This window comes from Nerophis lumbriciformis, linkage group LG03 (genome assembly GCF_033978685.3).
Source record: "Nerophis lumbriciformis linkage group LG03, RoL_Nlum_v2.1, whole genome shotgun sequence".
Lineage (NCBI taxonomy): Eukaryota > Metazoa > Chordata > Actinopteri > Syngnathiformes > Syngnathidae > Nerophis > Nerophis lumbriciformis.
This window is the reverse complement of record NC_084550.2, coordinates 58,067,501-58,090,671: the sequence shown is the minus strand read 5'-3', so window position 1 is coordinate 58,090,671 and position 23,171 is coordinate 58,067,501. Positions and strand designations below refer to the sequence as shown.

The window sequence follows — 23,171 nt, the reverse complement described above, 5'->3', positions numbered from 1 at the left end:
GTAAAAAGGTGTCTAATGCTTCCACCACAAATAAACTAGGGCTGCAACTAACAACTAATTTGATAATCGATTAATCTGTCGATTATTACTTCGATTAATCGATTAATAATCGGATAAAAGAGACAAACTACATTTCTATCCTTTCCAGTATTTTATTGGGGGGGGGGGAAACAGCACACTGGCACCATACTTATTTTGATTATTGTTTCTCAGCTGTTTGTAAATGTTGCAGTTTATAAAAAATACATTGAAAAAAGGTAGCCTCTGCGCATGCGCATAGCATAGATCCAACGAAACGATGACTAAATTAATCGGCAGCTATTTTTATAATCGATTTAATCGATTAGTTGTTGCAGCCCTAAAATAAACAAAAGGTGAGTGCCCCTAAGAAAAGGCATTGAAACTTAGGGAAGGCTATGCAGAACGAAACTAAAACTGAACTGGCTACAAAGTAAACAAAAACAGAATGCTGGACAACAGCAAAGACTTACTGTGGAGCTAAGACGGCGTCCACAATGTACATACGAACATGACATGACAATCAACAATGTCCCCACAAAGAAGGATAAAATCAACTGAAATATTCTTGATTGCTAAAACAAAGTACCGTATTTTTTGGACTATAAGTCGCACCGGAGTATAAGTCGCACCGGCCGAAAATGCATAATAAAGAAGGAAAAAAACATATATAAGTCGCGCTGGAGTATAAGTTGCATTTTTGGGGGACATTTATTTGATAAAAGCTAACACCAAGAATAGACATTTGAAAGGCAATTTAAAATAAATGAAGAATAGTGAACAACAGGCTGAATAAGTGTACGTTATATGAGGCATAAATAACCAACTGGTATGTTAACGTAACATATTATGGTAAGAGTCATTCAAATAACTATAACATATAGAACATGCTATACGTTTACCAAACAATCTGTCACTCCTAATCGCTAAATCCCATGAAATCTTATACGTCTAGTCTCTTACGTGAATGAGCTAAATAATATTATTTGATATTTTACGGTAATGTCTTAATAATTTCACACATAAGTCGCTCCTGAGTATAAGTCGCACCCCCGGCCAAACTATGAAAAAAAACTGCGACTTATAGTCCGAAAAATACGGTAGATGCGGGAAATATCGCTCAAAGGAAGACATGAAACTGCTACAGGAAAATACCAAAAAAAGAGAAAAAGCCACCAAAATAGGAGCGCAAGACAAGAACTAAAACACTACACACAGCAAACCAGCAAAAAACTCAAAATAAGTCAGGGCGTGATGTGACAGGTGGTGACAGTACACCTACTTTGAGACAAGACCTATATTGATGCATGCTTGGTTATGGTTTGAAGTCATATCCAACAATTGCGATGACGACGTTTTACTGTCAACTGAGTTTTGTTTTTTAATGATTTCTACTGGTGGTGTGCCTCCGGATTTTTTCAACGCAAAAAATAGATTTTCTGCAAAGATGGATTATTATTGATAAATTCAGTATTTTCATTGTTACAGCATAAAAACAGTTCAGGACCTCCTAAATGTGTTAATTATAATCCTCCAAACATGAAATGACACCCATATTGGTTTTATTATATAATATGTGACCTTGATTTTTTTCTATTTTAGATTACAGTACCCACCGTTACCCCAGAAGATCCTCCAAGGGTCATTGCTTTGGCAGTCACCCGGCCACTACAACACAACCACTACGTTAGATATAGACTAAAATCTGTATTGCGATTTATATTGCAGCATGCTGCGATAATGATATATATTACAAATAGGGATGTAACAATATAAACATTTCATATCACGGTTATTGTCACCAAAATTATCACAGATACCATTATGACGTATTGTTGAATGTACTCACAAAGTACATATACACACACCTATAACCAAGTTTTATTTTAATAATGAAAACAACTAATAAATAGTCCCACAACATACTTGTGGGACACTGATTCTTCTGTTGTTTGAATACTTTACATTAGTTTTGTGTAATACTACCGGTACACATTTGAGTATCGATCCAATACCAAGTAGTTACAGTGGCAGTATTGTGTTATACTGATTATGATACCTAAAAAAAAAAAAGTAAGATCGTTGAACGATTCATATTTTGATCACAATTATAATCCGACAACAACAATGGATGCCAATGTACCAATAGCAATAACATTTAAATGATTTCCTACTATTGACTCTGATTTAAATCTTTAGTTTTTTTCCATTAAAGCCCTCCTGTGTCCAGATACGCCCGAGTGGAATTTAAATGCTAAAGTTAGCATGTGTCAGGTACCAAGTTTAATGACTCAAAGGTGTACATCTGCGAAAATGGCTAAAAAAGATGTAATGATAGCATATTAACATGCAAACGTTAGCATGCTAACAGTTAGCATATGTCAGGTAAGAAGTTTTGACTCTTGGGTAAACGGTTTGGAAAATTAGCTAAAGAAGTTAGCATGCTAACGTGATTTTTTTGTTGTAGAACAACATATGCCTTGTGGCATTCACATATCAAAATATTTATTTGTTAGTAAAAAAAAAAAATCCATCTAACCACTGTTGCATCGACCTGATACTATACTACATTGTATCGTTTTCTGTCGATATATCTATCGATCCGCCCCCCTTGTTTACATTCAAGAGCTCTAGCATATCCTCCTACTGTGTGTAGTCTAGCATGTTTAGCTATTCCTCGTCCTCCAGAGATGATGTGAGGGATGTAAGAAACATAGTTTATTTTCCGCCATGGGGGCGAGGATTACTGACTTAGAAGTGGCTTTGCACTGTGGAAAGACATTAGCCCCAGCTAAGATTCTACATTTGTTTGCATGCTGCTGTCAAATTTGCTCGAATGTGTCAAACATGCACAATATAACAATAGCATTAAAAACTTGATCATTTGGCCAAATTTTTATCATCTATATTGCACAACCCTAATTCTGGGTAATTCCTCTAAATTAGAACTGGGCTTTAAGTACCGAAACCACTATTTCTGCACAAAGTTGGTCAACTTGACAGTTGTAGCTGTGATGTTCATCTTCACTTTGACCAGACTGCTGATAGTTCAGGACTAGTGCAGGACTAATAGTGCAGGACTCCCTTGAAAAAGACATTCTTAAAGGGGAACATTATCACAATTTCAGAAGGGTTAAAACCATTAAAAATCAGTTCCCAGTGGCCTATTTTATTTTTCGAAGTTTTTTTCAAAATTTTACCCATCACGCAATATCCCTAAAAAAAGCTTCAAAGTGCCTGATTTTAACCATCGTTATAAACACCCGTCCATTTTCCTGTGACGTCACACAGTGATGCCAATACAAACAAACATGGCGGAAAGAACAGCAAGGTATAGCGACATTAGCTCGGATTCAGACTCGGATTTCAGCGGCTTAAGCGATTCAACAGATTACGCATGTATTGAAACGGATGGTTGTAGTGTGGAGGCAGGTAGCGAAAACGCAATTGAAGAAGAAACTGAAGCCATTGAGCCATATCGGTTTGAACCGTATGCAAGCGAAACCGACGAAAACGACACGACAGCCAGCGACACGGGAGAAAGCCAGGACGAATTCGGCGATCGCCTTCTAACTAACGATTGGTATGTGTTTGTTTGGCATTAAAGGAAACTAACAACTATGAACTAGGTTTACAGCATATGAAATACATTTGGCAACAACATGCACTTTGAGAGTGCAGACAGTCCATTTCAGGCGCGCTAAGAACATATATTTTTCCACGATTTCAGCACTCAGGTTAACCATACCTAAATAGACACAAAATACTGCATTACACAAGACTACCCAAATGTACTCGAATGATTGAAAAAAATAAATGTTTTTAAGCTAAATTATTGGTAAACACAGTTTATGTATAATAATTTACGTAAAACCGTGAGTAATGAATAAAGTTTTCATCAATTAATATATTCTGTAGACATACCCTCATCCGCTCTCTTTTCCTGAAAGCTGATCTCTCCAGTTTTGGAGTTGATGTCAGCATCTGCTTTGAGTGTCGCAGGATATCCACACATTCTTGCCATCTCTGTCGTAGCATAGCTTTCGTCGGTAAAGTGTGCGGAACAAACGACTGACCATTTTGTCGGCTTTCCCCACAGCCTCGTATTTTTAACAAATTTTCGTCCAATTTCTTGCCACTTTCGCATCTTTGGGCCACTGGTGCAACTTGAATCCGTCCCTGTTCGTGTTGTTACACCCTCCGACAACACACCGACGAAAGTGAGAAAATGGCGGATTGCTTCCCGATGTGACGTCACACGTGACGTCATCGCTCCGAGAGTGAATAATAGAAAGGCGTTTAATTCGCCAAAATTCACCCATTTAGAGTTCGGAAATCGGTTAAAAAAATATATGGTCTTTTTTCTGCAACATCAAGGTATATATTGACGCTTACATAGGTCTGGTGATAATGTTCCCCTTTAATCTGAATGGGACTTTCATGGGTCATTATGGGGTATCAGGCATCGATGAGCAGAGCTCTCCAGTCTTCTCTGTCGTCCGCTCTATGTATGAGTTGTCCATCCATCCATTTTCTACCGCTTAATCCCTTCGGGGTCGCGGGGGGCGCAGGAGCCTATCTCAGCTACCATCGGGCGGAAGGCGGTGTACACCCTGGACAAGTCGCCACCTCATCGCAGATGTATGAGTTGTATATTATTGATATTTCAGATTAAATTTCTTCGGCTGTTGATATATATTGTTCGTTGTCAACCTGGAGCTTTCTTTCCTACTAGTTTTCCCGCTAATATCAGTTTTTCTAAGCTGTCTTTTCTAATGATCTGTCCGAGGAATTTCAGCTGCCTATTTCGAATCGTTGCAATTAGAGATTTTCTTGTTTTTGCCTTTGCCAATACCTCTTCATTACTTTTCTTTTCAGTCAATGATATGCAAATTGTTTTTCTGAAGAACCACATTTCAGTTGCCTCTAATTTTCTCAGTTGTTGATTGTTTAAAGTCCAGCGTTCACAGCCGTAGAGTAGAACAGACCATACATACGTTTTGAGGACTCTGAGTTTGGTGTCAATTGAGGTTTTTTCTATTCTATTCCTATTCCTGGGTCAATAAAGGTTTAAAAAAAGTTGATAGCATTCTTAGGTTCTCACGTGCTGATAGAAAATCTCTTTATTTTTCAATGTTCCTCTTTTTTTCCTCAAAGGGTGCTCACATCCCTGAATATGATTTGACTTGAGTAACACACACTGTTGTTTTTAACTCAGGCTGCACTGTCGTTGGCATGGCGACTGACTTTTCCTCCTCCCTCTCCTCATACCCCCTGGTTCTACCTACTGACACAGTAAACACATGAATTAATTGATTTTTCTGTTGACTTGATGGATTATTTTCCATTCATTAAAAAAACAAAAATAAAAACTCCCATGACAAACATTAAGGCAATTTGGAAGTGTATTTAACATGGAACAGGACAGTGAAGAATCTAAAAATTAAAATAATAAAAAATTGTTCCTGAGCTTCTTGAAAAACAGCCACGTCGCTACATGAAACTGGAGAATTGTGTTGTTTTTGTTTCCTGGGTATATTTTAAATAGTTTCTTCATTCTTGAAAAAGTTCCTGTGGTAGAAAAGGGGCTAATGTCACCATTTGCCTCAGTGACCCGCGTCTCGGACAACTGCATTCGTAGCAGCGTAATAAGACCGCATGTCAGGTACTGATGGAGAGAGGCGGCTTATGAACAGTACTTCTTCTCAGGGATGGGGATGGGGATGGGGGGGTATTCAGGGCCACTGTTGTTGGACCTGAGATCTTGCGTCCTCACATTCAGTAGCGAGGAGTGAGGACGAACGTCTTGCTGTGTCTTCTTCAGGAGCCGGCATGCAGGGAGAATGAGTCTGTTGTTGGGTTGTAATCCGTGTTGGAGCTCCTGCTGGGAGGAGCAGAGGCAAGCAAGGTGACACGTCTCTAACAAATCATTTCAAAGAATAATAATGTGGCCAACTTTTCAGTCCAGGAAAAGTCAGGTGGCTTCGGTTGAAGGCTCGTTTGCTTTTTTTAGTAACTTGACTGAGTGATTGGAGAATTATAATTTTGGTATTTCATGTTGATTCAAGTTGAGCCAATCGGGTCACCGATTTATTACAAGTTTTTATTCCTTTTTCTACATGCTTGCATCATGAAAAAAATATCCATTTATTAGATAGAAATACTGGTAAATAATGATATTTATGATAAAAACATTCATTAAACATATGCTTGATTAGATAGAAAATGGTTTTGTAATATATAGATTACTCATTTATTAAGTTTAATGTTCCTGGCAAAATACTGGATAGTTTCAATAGAAATATTTTAAAAGTATTTCAGAATTGAAAATAATTTTGTGTGAATAAATAATTCAGCTTAACAAAATATATTTAAAACAATAATAGTATTGTAATATTTATTTTTGCTAAAAAACGTTTTAAATCAAAATTAAATAATTTATCATTTTTGAGACTTGCAACATAATACAATATATTTATAACAATAATAATATTATTTATTTTTTAATTATTATTTTTTTTTTTTTTTGTCCTGTCCAGCTTCTCAGGCAAATCATATAGTTGATGTAGATGCCCATATTGGCTGTTCAGATTTACTTTACAAAAGAGAAGTGTAGGATACTTCTCTTGTTGCCTTATTTGTATTTGACTTTATCATTTGGTGCAGGAGGGGATAGAAAAAGAAAAAAAAGGAAGACAGAGGGGGGGGGGGGGGGGGGGGGGAATTGTGGGGACAAGAGGGGGATTAGACAGAGAGACAACAACAGCAAACACAACAACACAACAACAATAGAGCAACATCAGCAAATACGATATATACAAGCATGATGGTAAAAGTGATAGCAAAGAAGCAATTAGAGAAATAAATAATAATACAGAAATGACAATGAGCATTATTACACTACAAATGGAGCAATACAAATACCAATAGAAATAGCACTATTGATAATGAACCATACCAATAATTTACCTCTATTATCAACAATACAGTTGTTCAAATGCAACAATACATATATGTAATGTTAACTAGAGATACAAAAGAATGCAGAAAAATGGAGGGGAAGAAAGAAGCAACCTATATTAACCTTGTAGATTGTTATAGTAACAATATGTTAAGCTTTGTCAGTGTGCCATGTGTTACCCAGTTTCCCCTAGAGCAACAATGTTAATATATGTTTGATTAAACGTGATTATGTGCATGAGTGTATGTATGCACATGTACTTGTATATGTACAGAATGTGTATATGTATGTTTGTACAGTGAATGTATAAGTACAGTATATGTATGTTTGTACAGTGAATGTATATGCACAGTATTATATAATATAATATTATTTTCTTAGTAAATGTTTCTTATAAAACTGTTTTGAATCAAAATACAAATGATAATGCTGTGATCATTTCTGAGACTTAACACATAATTATTTATTGACTGGCAATATGTTTTATAATTGTTTTTTGTAATAAATTTGAAGAGGAAGTTGTAACACTTGCAAAAAAATGGCATCAAACTTCAAATATGAGTATTTGAAGCCATATTTCAGCCGCCATTATGCGCTGTAGTGTAATAAGTGCAGGAAAATAAGTAGTCCTGTGACCTGCACATAAATTAGAACCCTGCTGTGGGGCGGACAGTGTTCTGACGGCGTTGTACCTCAGCCAACACGTAATACTTTAGTTTTTCTCAGGACTGTGCCAGTGAGCTTAACCTGAAACAACCCCCACCCCTGCACACGCCTCTCTCCTCACATGCTAAATATTCTCTTTCTCTACCTTTCAGCTATTTGAACGACTTGGAGAGGATAGCCAAGCCCGACTACATCCCCACGCAGCAGGACGTGCTGCGAACCCGGGTCAAGACCACGGGCATCGTGGAAACACACTTCACCTTCAAAGACCTGCACTTCAAGTAAGACTTTGTGCTACACGGGTTTATTATGCATGTGTGATAGAAAATTAAAAAATTAGGACTTTTTACACACATTTGGGGTGTGTGTGTGAGTGTAAAGTTTTGAATTCTAGCTTGAGTAATCCAACAAAGGCACACAAATTAATTTAAATGAGTAACAGAGCACTTGTCCTTAACCTTTTTTCAATAAACTACCCCCTGTGGATTACCACCAAAATAGAATTTTTGGTTAAAAAAAAAATATCTAAGTCTGATTCATCACTGTCCACATTTGTCAGTATAAACAACTATCAAATAATTATAGTTGCATATTACTTACACATACAAAGTCTCCAAAACAGAAGTGTATTAGAAAGTATCCAGTAACAAATGTGTCTGCATCATTCAACTTAATGATTATTGTGGTCACTAAATGTCACAAAAAAAAACAATGACCACTCCACTTCAACTTAAACACAGCATAAGATGCAACAGTTGGTAAACAGTGTGCAGCAGCGATATTTATTGATCTAACAGAAGCATTTAACACAACCAATCATAATATCTTAATTAATCAATTAGAACAATATAGCATCAAAGGATTGGTATGGAACTGGATAAAAAGCTACTTAACCAACAGGAAGCAATACTTTAAGCTAGATGAAAAATGTCAACAGAACTAAACATATCCTGTGGCCAATGTTCCCTCTAATTTTTCATGTGTGTGAGCAAACGCAAAGACTTCCTGAGCATTCAGTGGAGCCCATGTGAGCAACATCAGATGTGCACACTGTGGCTACACCAGTAGCACACCTGTCCCAAACCTGACTAAATAGCAAGTTCAATCTCCATCCATCCCTCCATTTTTTACCGCTTGTCCCTTTCGGGGTCGCGTGGGGTGCTGAAGCCTATCTCAGCTGCATTCGGGCGGAAGGCGGGGTACACCCTGGACAAGTCCCCACCTCATCGCAGGGCCAACACAGATAGACAGACAACATTCTCTTCATATTATAATCAAATGACAGCAGTCATTTCCATGAGGTTATTTTCTAATATAAGTGTTTAGGCCCACTTACAATGACAATAACAACAAATATTGTTTTTCATGAACTGTGTACTTGTATTGTTTGTCTGGGTGGAGGTCCTGCTTTGGAAATAATTTGTACCCCTTTCAGACATTGCATTTAGTTCCCATTAAAACATTCCCATGTTGCACAATGAGATGAAAGCAGGGGATCATGTGTACATTCCTGCAACTTCCTGTTTGTAAAAAATATATTTTTATTAGTATTTATTTACTATACTAACAGCATTTCATGATTAATATTTATAAATTAAAATTTCTAATAAATGACAATAGAATAAGCACACATTTGATTGGTAAATGATAGTGTAACGACCTGGAATGACACTTTATGTGTGGTGTTGGAGTTGTCCGACTTTTTGTGTGGCTGTAAACGCATCACTGGCTAAGTGCCATATATGCATGTGTTGGCGCAAGTGAGAAAGAGCGTGCGGCTGCTGTTGATATAACAACGTTGCTTTTGGTCTGGTTTGTACTGCAGAAAATGACCAGTTTTGCTAGATATCATTTGTTTCACTAATGTTTTGGTGATGTGTTTATGGCCGACAATAAAGAGTTTTGCTCAGTAAAGTGATCGATAGAATTCATGTCCTCAAAGCGTCTCGACAGACGTTACAATATTTGAACAATGATGACGAAAACTGTTTTCTCTGTCGTGTACGTGTGTCGAAAATTGTTATGCGCTTATTTTTTCATTTGATTTTGTGCATGGCATAGATTTGCCGTGCGCAGAGGACACTTGAGCAGTGCACAATTGCACAGGCGCGCACCCTAGAGGGAACGTTGCTTGTGGCGTACCCCAGGGATCAAACTGGGACCAAAATTATTCAATCTCTATACAAACGATATTTGTAAAGTTACAAAGGACCTAAAGTTAGTATTGTTTGCAGAGGACAAGACTGTGTTTTGTTCAGGAGAGAACACACAGAAGCTAGTACAAATAACAGAAGAAATTAACAAATTAAAAAAGATAGTTTGACAAAACGGACTATCTTTGAATCTTAGTAAAATTAAAATAATGCTATTTGGTAACAGTAAAAGAGAAGCACAAATACTAATAGACAGAGTCGACATTGAAAAGGTTAAAAAAAATCAAATTTTGGGATGTATTAATAGATGAGAAAATGATCTGGGAATCTCATGGACAAAAATATACAACATAAGGTGGCATGAAATATTCATATAATGAACAAAGCAAAACATGTCCTGTACCAAAATTCACTTTATATTCTTTGTCTTACCATATCTGAGTTACTGTGCATAAATATGTGGAAAAACTACAAAAAATACACTTCATTTACTAACTGTGTTACAAAAAAGATCAGTAACAATAATACATAAGGTTATGGAGATCATACAAACACCTTATTTATTGAATCAAAAATACAGAAATTCAATGATTTGGTTAAAATTATGCACAAAACAATCTTTAACCTGCTACCCGAGAATGTACAGCAATTCTTCTTAACAAAGGAAGAGAAATATAACCTTAGAGGACAATCTATTTTAAAACATTTCCATGCAGGTACAACACTTATCAGTGTGTGGAATTAAATTATAAAAAGGGTCAAGCAAAGAAGTCACACAATGTACTAATATAAATACATTTAAGAGGATGTACAAACTAAAAGTGTTTACAAGAAAGAAGAATCAAGATAAACATCTTGAACTCTGTTGAAAACGATATTATTCATCTCATTATGTCAATCACGACTCGCTTAACTATTAAGAGAACTGCAGTATTTCATTGATGTAAATTGTGTTCCAAGACGAGAACAGGAAGTGAGCATATCTGTTAGTAATTGCTATGGTTTCTAAAAGGGGTATAATTAAATAAGCTTTGCTTCTTCCTACTGGCTTGTGCAGCCCTTTGAGACACTCGTGATTTAGGGCTATATAAGTAAACTTTGATTGATGATTGATATGATTTATAATATTGCTTCTGTATACATGTTTGGAATAAAGTTAAACTATAACCATAAGTCCATTCAAGACGGTAATAATAAATAGGTGAATATTTTTCACACCTACAATTGTTCTCTGTTTGACTAATTCCACTTGATCAAGTCTTTTCTAAAAATATGCAATGAAGAACGTCAATTATCAACAAAAACATTTATTGCAAATAAAGCTTTGTGCATATTAAATATTAATCAATTTTGTGATTTTAATACAATGTGTTTTTAAATGCAATTACACATTAATTGAATTGATATTTATTCTGTCTGTTTTATTTTATTTTTTCAAATCTTAAGCAGCCCCATTTGAGAACTAGTGCACTAGCCGACACTTTAATTCCTCATGTATACCATATTTTTTGGAGTATAAGTCGCACCGGAGGATAAGTCGCACCTGCCGAAAATGCATAATAAAAAAGGAAAAAAACATATAAGTCGCACTGGAGCGGGCCGGCAAACTATGAAAAAAACTGCGACTTATAGTCTGAAAAATACGGTAGTTAACTTTTTTCTAAATAAAATTTAAAAAGACACATGTAAAGCCTGTACCACATTGGCTACAACATTAGGTACACCTGCACAATATATTCAGACAAAATATAAAAATACCGTTTACAAAGACAAGAATGCTCTTTATTTTTTTACAGCTATTTAACTGCGTTTATTGATGGTAGCCAATGTTTTAGGAACAGCTCTGAGTATGATGCACACATCTGCGAACTACACTATCAAACGTTTTGTTAAATCAATAATACGACTCTCTATTAATCATTACTCAGCATTATGTCTGACAAGGCCAAACCGTAAATACAGGAGACGTCATGGGATTGTGCAGGAGTACCAAATGTTGAGGCTTTGCATGTTTGTTTTTAAATTTTATTTAAACTATACTTGAGGAATATGTACACTGAATCACCAAGTAATACTTTGCCTTTGGTGTGTGTGTAATGTAACGTAATAATTATGTCTCATATACCTGTCTGGATGGATTTTTTTATCTGAGTGAGGACGTAAAGCAGATTCCCTTACTTGTGTTAGTGTTGGCTGAGGTCCAGTGAGGAGACGCACACACGCACACACACACATTCACACAAACACACACAGCTGAGCAGAAGAGCAGACACTATAAAGCCCATGAAAGTGTGTCAGTGTTATAATGATCTCTTGCTTACTCAGCCTCAAGCCGCTCGCTTAGTGGAACAGATTCTGCCTGTGAAAAGTGCTGACCTTGCAGAATGTACAGTAAAAGGCCGATCGTAACGTTTTAGGGTGACGTGTGCTCCCACAGCAGCTGCTCAGGATGTGTTGACAAAGGAGGAGTCCCGGGAGGGCAACCTGGACACCATGTTTTCTTTTTTCTTTTGACCATCCCATTTGCCCAAACACACGTTAATGTTGTTTGTGTGTGCGTGTTCTTGCAGGATGTTTGACGTGGGAGGCCAGCGCTCCGAAAGGAAGAAGTGGATTCACTGTTTTGAGGGCGTCACAGCCATCATCTTCTGTGTGGCCATGAGTGCGTACGACTTGGTCCTGGCTGAAGATGAGGAGATGGTGAGTTCCTTAAGTACCATTAGAGTGGAAACACAAGTTGCCTCTATATTGAAGCTATTATTACCGTATTTTTCGGAGTATAAGTCGCACCAACCGAAAATGCATAAAAAAGAAGGAAAAAAACATATATAAGTCGCACTGGGGTATAAGTCGCATTCTTTGGGAAATGTATTTGATAAAAGCCAACACCAAGAATAGACATTTGAAAGGCAATTTAGAATAAATAAAGAATAGTGAACAACAGGCTGAATAAGTGTACGTTATATGAGGCATAAATAACCAACTGAGAACGTGCCTGGTAGAGATGCGCGGATAGGCAATTATTTCATCCGCAACCGCATCACAAAAGTCGTCAACCATCCGCCATCCACCCGATCTAACATTTAATCAAAACCGCACCCGCCCGCCATCCGACCGCACCCGCCCGTTGTTATATATCTAATATAGACGATGCAAGGCATTAGTGAGGTTATAAAGCTTTTGCCTGTTAAAGAAAGGAGACTGATCCAATGCAGCACAGACATTCAATGCGTGCCACGCTGTCACGGCCCAGACGCACACCAGTGCGCAATCATCTGGGAGCCGCGCTGAGCGCACCTCCAAGCGCGTGGAGGTGCGATGTCCCTCGCACCCGCGGCGGCTCCACCCGGGCTCGCGCCCGAGGCTTCAGCACGCACCGCGGCGGCCATCCTACTCGTCGCGGCCTAGCCCTCGCGGCTCTCGCTGCCGGCGACAGCCGGGTATGGGCCCGACGCTCCAGCGCCATCCATTTTCAGGGCTAGTTGATTCGGCAGGTGGGTTGTTACACACTCCTTAGCGGGTTCCAACTTCCATGGCCACCGTCCTGCTGTCTATATCAACCAACACCTTTTCTGGGGTCTGATGAGCGTCGGCATCGGGCGCCTTAACCCGACGTTCGGTTCATCCCGCAGCGCCAGTTCTGCTTACCAAAAGTGGCCCACTCGGATCACCAGGGTGAGCCCCACCCCTTTCGTGAGCGCACTGCGCGCGGAGTGACCCCTGTTACGCGCCCCCGGCAACGGGGGTGGCGGGCAGGTAAGCTGCGCGGGCGGAGCGCGCGGAGTGACCCCTGTTACGAGCCCCCGGCCACGTGGATGGCGGGCAGGTAAGCTGCTTACCTGCTGCGCGTGACGCCGGCCGCGGCGAAGGCGGACGAGGCGGGGTGTCGGTGCGGTGGGCGCGGTGGTGACCCTGGACGTGCGTCGGGCCCTTCTCGCGGATCACCTCAGCTACGGCTCCCGGTGGGGCCCTCTCGGGGGAAGGGGCCTCGGTCCCGGACCCCGGCGAGGCGTCCCTTCTCCGCTCCGTAAAAGTGTCCATCTCTTTTTTTTTTCTTCTTCTGTTGTGGCGTATGCTGCAGGTGCCTGCTCGTTTTTCGTATGTGGGTAACAACATTTAACTATGTACCGTATTTTCCGCATCATAAGGCGCCCTGGGTTAAAAGCCGCGCCTTCAATGAACGGCATATTTCAAAACTTTGTCCACCAATAAGCCGCCCCGTGTTGTAAGCCGCATCTAACTGCGCTAAAGGAATGTCAAAAAAACAGTCAGATAGGTCAGTCAAACTTTAATAATATATTAAAAACCAGCGTTCTAACAACTCTGTTCACTCCCAAAATGTACGCAAATGTGCAATCACAAACATACGTATATCAACATGGACAGAGCTGCGTGAAAAAAGCCACCCGGCCTCTTCGCGTAAACTTAAACTTACCTTAACCACTCGCTCATCTTTTCTTCATCCAACCCTTCGAGTTAGCTTTTATGATGACGCCGGCTGGAAAGGTCTCTTTTGGCAAGGTCTTCCTTTTGAATATCACCATGGGTGGAAGTTAGCATGGCAAGCTAGAACCACAGTGAAGGATGACTTCTCATTCCCTGTGGTGCGAATATTCACCGTACGTGCTCCCGTTCCACAGTGCGGTTCACAGGAATATCAGTTGCTGTGAAATACGGTAGTAATCCGTGTGCGGATGGAGAGATTGCGTCTTTTCATGAACCGGATCCTTGTCGCTTAGTAGGAGCCATTTTGTGGTCTTTACAGATGTAAACAGGAAATGAAACGTACGGTGATATCCGCGCGTTTTTTCTTCTTCTTCCGGGGGCGGGTGGTTGCTTACAGTAGAAGAAGAAGCGCTTCCTGTTCTATGGGGGCGGGTGCTTACCTTGGCGGTTGCTTGCGTAGAAGAAGAAGCGCTTCCTGTTCTACCGGGAAAAAAGATGGCGGCTGTTTACCTAAGTTGCGAGATCGAAACTTTATGAAAATGAATCTTAATATTTATCCATATATAAAGCGCACCGGGTTAAAAGCCGCACTGTCAGCTTTTGAGTAAATTTGTGGTTTTTAGGTGCGGCTAATGGTGCGGAAAATACGGTATATATATTTCCGAATTGGTTTAACTGCCACCCGCCTGAATCTATTTAAAATCTAATTATTTTTTATTTCAACCACCCGACCCGCGGATAAAATCTAATTTTTTTTTATATCAACCGCCCGACCCGCGGATAATCCGCGGACTCCGCGGTTGTGTCCGCAAACCGCGCATCTCTAGTGCCTGGTATGTTAACGTAACATATTATGGTAAGAGTCATTCAAATAACTATAACATATAGAACATGCTATACGTTTACCAAACAATCTGTCACTCCTAATCGCTAAATCCCATGAAATCTTATACGTCTAGTCTTTTATGTGAATGAGATAAATAATATTTGATATTTTACTGTAATGTGTTAATAATTTCACACATAAATCGCTCCTGAGTATAAGTCGCACCCCCGGCCGAACAATGAAAAAAACTGCGACTTATAGTCCGAAAAATACGGTATACATATCTGATTTATGACACCAAAAGATTTACAAAGTTTGCGAGTAAATAAGGATGATCAAAATAGTATCAATCTCTCAGAGATTCCTGAACCAATTTGAAAGATAATGATGTCACGCTAGGAACCACAGATCCCTTCCCCTTCAACAACAATGCTAATCATTCAGACTTTATGAGAGCCAACAACAATTACGTTGGGAAAAATTATGGTCCAGGACTTTATATTTTTGAGACCAAACACAAAGAGGATGCTCTGCAAAAAGTCAGTGTTCAAAAATAAGAAAAGAAAATACAATAATTAGGGGTATTTTATTTGATCTAAGCAAATTTATCTGCCAATAGAACAAGAAAATTTGGCTTGTCAAGACTTTCCAAAACAAGTAAAATTAGCTAACCTCAATGAACCCAAAAATAGCTTTAAAATAAGTATATTGTCTCTAATAACTGTACTACTATACAAGTAAGTATTTTCTATTGTTTCACTGAAAATAAAACAGCAAAGTCCATTTGGCTGTATCCAATAATTGCTCTTGGTGCCAACCTGACCCCCACAGAACCGGATGCACGAGAGCATGAAGCTGTTTGACTCCATTTGCAACAACAAGTGGTTCACTGAGACGTCCATCATCTTGTTCCTCAACAAGAAGGACCTTTTCCAGGAGAAGATCACCCACAGTCGGCTCACCATCTGCTTCCCCGAGTACACTGGTACTGTCCTTCATCTTCATACCTTCTGTTTATTGTGGGCCGTTATTGTGTTGACACAAATGTTGTCTTATACGCTACAAATGTATCAATGCGAACCAAACGCCTTATTTTACCCAAGCCAGTTACAGCTTTTCTTCCCGTCACTCACACGAATGACCTGGAGATATCGAACTGTCACGCTGCTGAACATTTTTATCAATTATTCAATCATTTTGTAATTGTTAGTAATCGACCACTTTTGAAGCGAATCCAAGCTTTTCTTCCTGTCACTCACACACTGGTGACATGGCAACAGACACTGTTTAAAAAAATAAAATAAAAATTACGACGTCAAGTCATCAAACTATCACGCTGCTGAAAAATGTTATCAATTATTCAATCATTTTGTAATTGTTAGTAATCGACCACTTTGAAAACATTACATTGTATTTATTTCATTTTTTTTGTACTGAAAAGGAGTGTCTTATATTCAAATTGATGCAGTTATTGATAAACTGCCATGACAGTAGAGCGATCTGTGTGGTGATTCCTTGCACAAAAACAAATAACGTATCGACCCAAATATTAGTCTTTTTTTTTCTTCTCTACACCAAAATGAAAAAATAGGTGAAAAATTCAAGTGGTCTTATATCCGTGGTCTAAAGAACAACAGATGACCCAACATTACAGAGCTTTTCTTCCTGTCACAAGTAACTTGGCGACACATCTTGATCTTCTTCCAAAAATGGGTCTTGAAAAAGGGATTGCCTTATTTTCGTGGTAGTCCTATATTTGGATGAATACATGAATAAATGAACAATTTTATCTTGAACGCATCATAATTAAATTATCCCCTCAACTCCCCCCAAAATGGATTAACTCGCTGGAATAAAAAAGACAATACAACATACATCCATAAACGTGGACGCATGTGAAAAAATGCAATATATTTATCTGTACAGTAATCTATTTATTTATTTACCGTATTTTTCGGAGTATAAGTCGCACCGGAATAGAAGTCGCACCTGCCGAAAATGCATAATAAAGAAGGAAAAAAACATATGTAAATCGCACTGGAACCCGGCCAAACTATGGAAAAAAAACTGCGACTTATAGTCCGAAAAATACGGTATATATATTTATATATGTTTATTTATTTTATATATATATTATATATATTATTTATATATATTTATTTATTTATATATGCACCTTATTGCTTTTTTATCCTGCACTACCATGAGCTTATGTAACGAAATGTTGTTCTTTTCTGTGCTGTAGGGTTCAAATTTGAATGACAATAAAAAGGAAGTCTAAGTCTATATTAAAGGTACACCTGTAGCAATCTTTCCCCACACAGACAAATAACACATTGACGATTTTTTTCTTTACTTGATGATAAAAAAAATTATGTAAAAAGGTCAGCTCGTCTTATACTCGTGGTCTAAAGATTTACATGCATGACCAAGAAACCATACGTGAAGTGAATTATATTTATATAGCGCTTTTTCTCTAGTGACTCAAAGCGCTTGACATAGTGAAACTCAATATCTAAATTACATTGAAACCAGTGTGGGTGGCACTGGGAGCAGGTGGGTAAAGTGTATTGCCCAAGGACACAACAGCAGTGACTAGGATGGCGGAAGCTGGAATCGAACCTGGAACCCTCAAGTTGCTGGCACGGCCACTCTACCAACCGAGCTATACCACCCCGTAAATAACTTATTCTACCCAAGCGAGTAACAGTTTTTCTTCCTGTCACTCACTAGTGACCTGGCGACAGATCTTGATCTTACTTTTTCCCTTCAAAAAAATTGGTTTTGAATAATTTGAATAATATTTTTTAAATTTCAAAGGCAGACTAGAAGCAATCCTCCCCGCACGACGACAAATAACACATTGATCTGAATAAAAGACAGTATTTTTACTAACTCTCCAGCAGCTAAGAAATACGATCTTTTTTTTCTTTCTGAAATCCACATGTGATATTGAAACACGTGTACCATATTTTCCGGGCTATAGAACGCACCGGTATATAAGCCACACCCACTAAATTTTTAGTAAAATAAATATTTTTCCATATATTAGCCACACCGGACTATAAGCCGCATATATATACGTTGCGAAATTAGTTATTTACACAGAAATATTTTATAAATGTTTATTTACATACCTTAGTTGTTTCCAAACGGTGTCTGTAACACGGCAGCAAAACGGCTGATCAAACAAAACAGAAGTCATCGTCATGGACCCACTAGCTGCGGAAGTTAGCTCTCCAATCAGCTAAACGGTGACGTTTTGGTGAGTTTACTGAGGAATTTGTGAAACTGAAACAATACAAAAAGAATACCATTGTAAGTTAATGATACTCACACAGACACTCGTAATCGTGTTAGCTTATTAGTTCATTATATTACGAAAGCATGTACAAATACCATATTTTTCGGACGATAAGTCGCAGTTTTTTTCATATTTAGGTGCTACTTATACTCAGGAGCGACTTATGTGTGAAATGATTAACACATTAGCGTAAAATATCAAATAATATTATTTAGCTCATTCACGTAAGAGACTAGACGTATAAGATTTCATGGGATTTAGCGATTAGGAGTGACAGATTGTTTGGTAAACGTATAGCATGTTCTATATGTTATAGTTATTTGAATGACTCTTACCATAATATGTTACATTAACATACCAGTTGGTTATTTATGCCTCATATAACGTACACTTATTCAGCCTGTTGTTCACTATTCTTTATTTATTTTAAATTGCCTTTCAAATGTCTATTCTTTGTGTTGGCTTTTATCAAATAAATTTCCCCAAAAAATGCGACTTGTACTCCAGTGCGACTTGTATATGTTTTTTCCCTTCTTTATTATGCATTTTCGGCCGGTGCGACTTATACTCCGGAGCGACTTATACTCCGAAAAATACGGTATTCCTGAAAACACTTTTACAGACATCACATATGAGACGATTTAGTAAGTATGAATTTGTGTAGTTATATTGTAAAACATACAAACGTAGTTTGGAGTGATGAATGAAGAATCCATATGAGTAGAAACGTTATGACCGGCTCGAATACTAACTGACATTTCTACTTAACGGTTGAAATCAGTAAATGGAAGAACGAAATTCGCTCACCTTTAGTGAGCGAATTCGTCCAAAAGATGGCGCCATAGCACAAACAATAATACACCTTCTCAGCGTATTTGCTTGTTTTTTTGTTTTTTTACTTTTTGTATTATGGCCGCTCAAAAATCCATAAATTAGCCTTGCCGTTTTACAAGCCGCAGGGTTCAAAGTGTAGGAAAAATATATATAAATATATATATATATATATATATATATATATATATACACTGTATTTTCCGCACTATAAGGTACACCTAAAAACCTCCAATTTTCTCAAAAGCTGACAGTGCGCCTTATAATCCAGTGCGCCTTATATATGGACCAATATTGAGCCACATCAGGTCTTGCAACTACGGGATGCATAACGTAACGCCAGCCTCTACTGTAGCGTCTATTCTACGCGCCTTATAATGCGGTGCGCCTTATATGTGAACAAAGTTTTAAAATAGGCGATTCATTGGAGGTGCGCCTTATAATCCGGTGCGCCTTATAGTGCGGAAAATACGGGGTATTTATATATTTACGGTAATTGAAAACATGATTTTAAACCAGGTAGGGTTGTTTTTTTTTGTTGCATTTGTTAAAAAACGGGTGCAGAAAAAGAGGCGTCTTATATTCGTCAGTATGGCGCTAATTGCTGACTTAGCATGTTTGAGGGAAATGTAGAGCAGTGTTTTTCAACCACTGTGCCGCGGCACACTGGTGTGCCATGAGATACAGTCTGGTGTGCCGTGGGAGATGATCTAATTTCACCTATTTGGGTTAAAAATATTTTTTGCAAACCAGTAATTATAGTCTGCAAATGATGTGTTGTTGTTGAGGGTCGGTGCTGTCTAGAGCTCGGCAAAGTAACCGTGTAATACTCTTCCATATCAGTAGGTGGCAGCAGGTAGCTAATTGCTCTGTAGATGTCGTAAACAGCGTGCAAGGCAACTTTATTTGTATAGCACTTTTCATACACAAAGCAGACTCAAAGTGCTTCGCAGCACAACATGTGGTACAACAAAGTGAAATGAAAGAAAATAAAAGCAAAATTAAAATGCAGACTATAAAAAATAAAAACAGTGCGGACGTTAAAAGATTTAGCTGAAAGCTAAGGTGAACATAAAAGTTTTCAGTCTAGTTTTAAAAGTAGTCAGAGTTGGGGAAAGTCTGACATCTTCAGGAAGTTTATTCCAGCTATTTATTGCATAGTTTACTCTGGGAACTGCTAACAGATTGGTCCCAGAAGATCTTAGTGATCTAGAGGGCTTATATAGTGGGAGCATATCGGTGATATACTTCGGCCCTAGACCATGTAGTGATTTATATGTGAGCAGGAGGATATTGAAATCAATTATCTGATGTACAGGGAGCCAATGTAAGGATTTAAGAATTGGTGTAATGTGCTCACATTTTTTGGTTTTTGTTAGAACTCTAGCAGCAGCGTTCTGAACAGGCTTTAGCTGCCTGACAGTTTTATTGGGAAGACCTGCAAGGAGACCATTACAATAGTCTAGCCCAGTGGTTCTCAAATGGGGGTACGCGTACCCCTGGGGGTACTTGAAGTTATGCCAAGGGGTACGTGAGATTTTTTTTAAATATTCTAAAAATAGCAACAATTAAAAAATCCTTTATAGATATATTTATTGAATAATACTTCAACAAAATATGAATGTAAGTTCATAAACTCAGTGAAGCACAAGCTCAGGTTTCTCACTAAAATGTCTGTCAAAAAGAACTGTGAAAAGAAATGCAATATTCAGTGTTGACAGCTAGATTTTTTGTGGACATGTTCCATAAATATTGATGTTAAAGATTTATTTTTTTGTGAAGAAATGTTTAGAATTAAGTTCATGAATCCAGATGGATCTCTATTACAATCCCCAAAGATGGCACTTTAAGTTGATGATTACTTCTATGTGTAGAAATCTTTATTTATAATTGAATCACTTGTTTGTTTTTCAACAAGTTTTTAGTTATTTTTATATATATTTTTCCAAATAGTTCAAGAAAGACCACTACAAATTAGCAATTTTTGCACTGTTATACAATTTAATTAATCAGAAACTGATGACATAGTGCTTCTTTATCTCTTTTTTTCAACCAAAAATGCTTTGCTCTGATTAGGGGGTACTTGAATTAAAAAAATGTTCACAGGGGGTACATCACTGAAAAAAGGTTGAGAACCACTGATCTAGCCTACTGGTAATAAGGTGTCTGATGCTTAAACCAAAAACAAACAAAAGGTGAGTGCCGCTAAGAAAAGGCATTGAAGGTTAGGAAAGGCTATGCAGAACGAAAGTAAAACTGAACTGGCTACAAAGTAAAGAAAAACAGAATGCTGGACGACAGCAAAGACTTACTGTGGAGCAAAGACAATATACATCCGAACATGACATGACAATCAACAATGTCCCCACAAATAAGGATAAAAACAACTGAAATATTCTTGATTGCTAAAACAAAGTAGATGCGGGAAATATCGCTCAAAGGAAGACATGAAACTTCTACAGGAAAATACCAAAAAAAGAGAAAAAGCCACCAAAATAGAAGCGCAAGACAAGAAGTAAAACACTACACACAGGAAAACAGCAAAAAAGGCCAAATAAGTCAGGGTGTGATGTGACAGTACACCTACTTTGAGACAAGAGCTATATTGATGCATGCTTGGTTATGGTTTAAAGTCATATCCAACAATTGCGACAACGACTTTTTACTGTCAACTGAGTTTAGTTTTTTAATGATTTCTGCTGGTGGTGTGCCTCGAGCATTTTTTCAACACAAAAAATGTGCCTTGGCTCAAATAAGATTGAAAAACACTGTTGTAGAGGACCCGGTTCACCAGATGAGGCGGGCTATTGGGCCCAGGTTCAGCGCCTTGAGTCCGTGCCGTTCTCGCCCCTCCAGGCCCTGACAAGTACGAGGAGGCGCAGGCGTACATCCAGACCAAGTTCGAGGACCTGAACAAGAAGAAGGACACCAAGGAGATCTACACCCACTTCACGTGCGCCACCGACACCAAGAACGTGCAGTTTGTGTTTGACGCCGTCACCGACGTCATCATCAAGAACAACCTGAAGGACTGCGGCCTCTTCTAGGCAGGTGAGTGTCGCACGTCAAAAGCCGCAGAAGAAGAAGTAACGCAGGACTTGTGGTGTGTTCCCAGGCAGCTGTGGACCACATTGGGACCGGCCGTCGTCTTTCTTTCTCTCCGAACAAGAAAAAGAGGCTGCAGACGACGTCCTCACTCGTAACTCTTTCACCACATTTCTCATTATTGTCCTCCAGTTCTGTTTTCTTTCCAAACATTTAGAGGAGACCACGACGCTTTCTTTCCACTTTTAATCACGTGGAGCTTATTTTTTTAAAGATATGATTCATGTTGGGACAAAAAAAAAAAAAAAGAGCTTTTATTGTTCATGTCGGTCATCACGATGTTTACACGGGACGCTCGTCCATAGCCAGATCTTGCATTGTCGCATGACTCCCCCGTTAACGCTCATCACTAGTCTGCACCAATCAGCTAACTTTCCTATTCAAGACAAAAAAGGCTTCACACGCAGCCAAAAAAAAACCTCGGCCAGCTTCTTACTGATGTTTCAACTTGTGTAGCTAACCTAACCTTCTATCAGGTTTTATACCCTGTTTCAGTGTGTGCGTGTGTGTGTGTGTGTGTGTGTCTGAGTGTGTGAGTGCACTTGCCTTGACTTCTGTTTACAACTTTTTTTCTCCCATTTTCTGCCTTGCATCTATGAGTATATTTAGTGATTATTAAAAAAATCTAATTCCCCAAAATGTTAGTTTTTTTCTTCTTTTTTTTTTTTTGGTAAATATTAAAAGTGCTTCAAAGTCATATGATTTAATTTAAATAAAAGTAGCCATCACTTCACTTGAGTCGAGCCTTTTTTCCCCCCCTCCTCCTCACTTTGTCTTCCAAGCATCACTTCATTAAAAACAATTTTTTAAATAAGGTTAACAATACAAACGCTTGCATAAGGCGCCATCTGCTGGACGTTT

At 38.4% G+C, this 23,171-nt stretch overlaps 1 protein-coding gene across 2 annotated transcripts in view; it reads left to right on the top strand.

Annotated features, from left to right (window-relative positions):
• Window positions 1–23,043, top strand: part of LOC133587623 (guanine nucleotide-binding protein G(i) subunit alpha-2) — a 130,286-nt gene extending 107,243 nt beyond the window's left edge. The window contains exons 5-9 of one of the 2 annotated variants that reach the window (XM_061940158.2): window positions 7,798–7,926; window positions 12,369–12,498; window positions 15,902–16,055; window positions 22,062–22,256; window positions 22,325–23,043. In XM_061940158.2, the coding sequence (XP_061796142.1) occupies window positions 7,798–7,926; window positions 12,369–12,498; window positions 15,902–16,055; window positions 22,062–22,252 (604 nt within the window). In that variant the 3' untranslated portion in view covers window positions 22,253–22,256; window positions 22,325–23,043. Of the gene's footprint in view, window positions 1–7,797; window positions 7,927–12,368; window positions 12,499–15,901; window positions 16,056–22,061; window positions 22,257–22,320 lie in introns of both variants that reach the window. The other variant, XM_061940150.2, reaches the window with a different exon arrangement.
• Window positions 23,044–23,171: the final 128 nt, after the last annotated feature.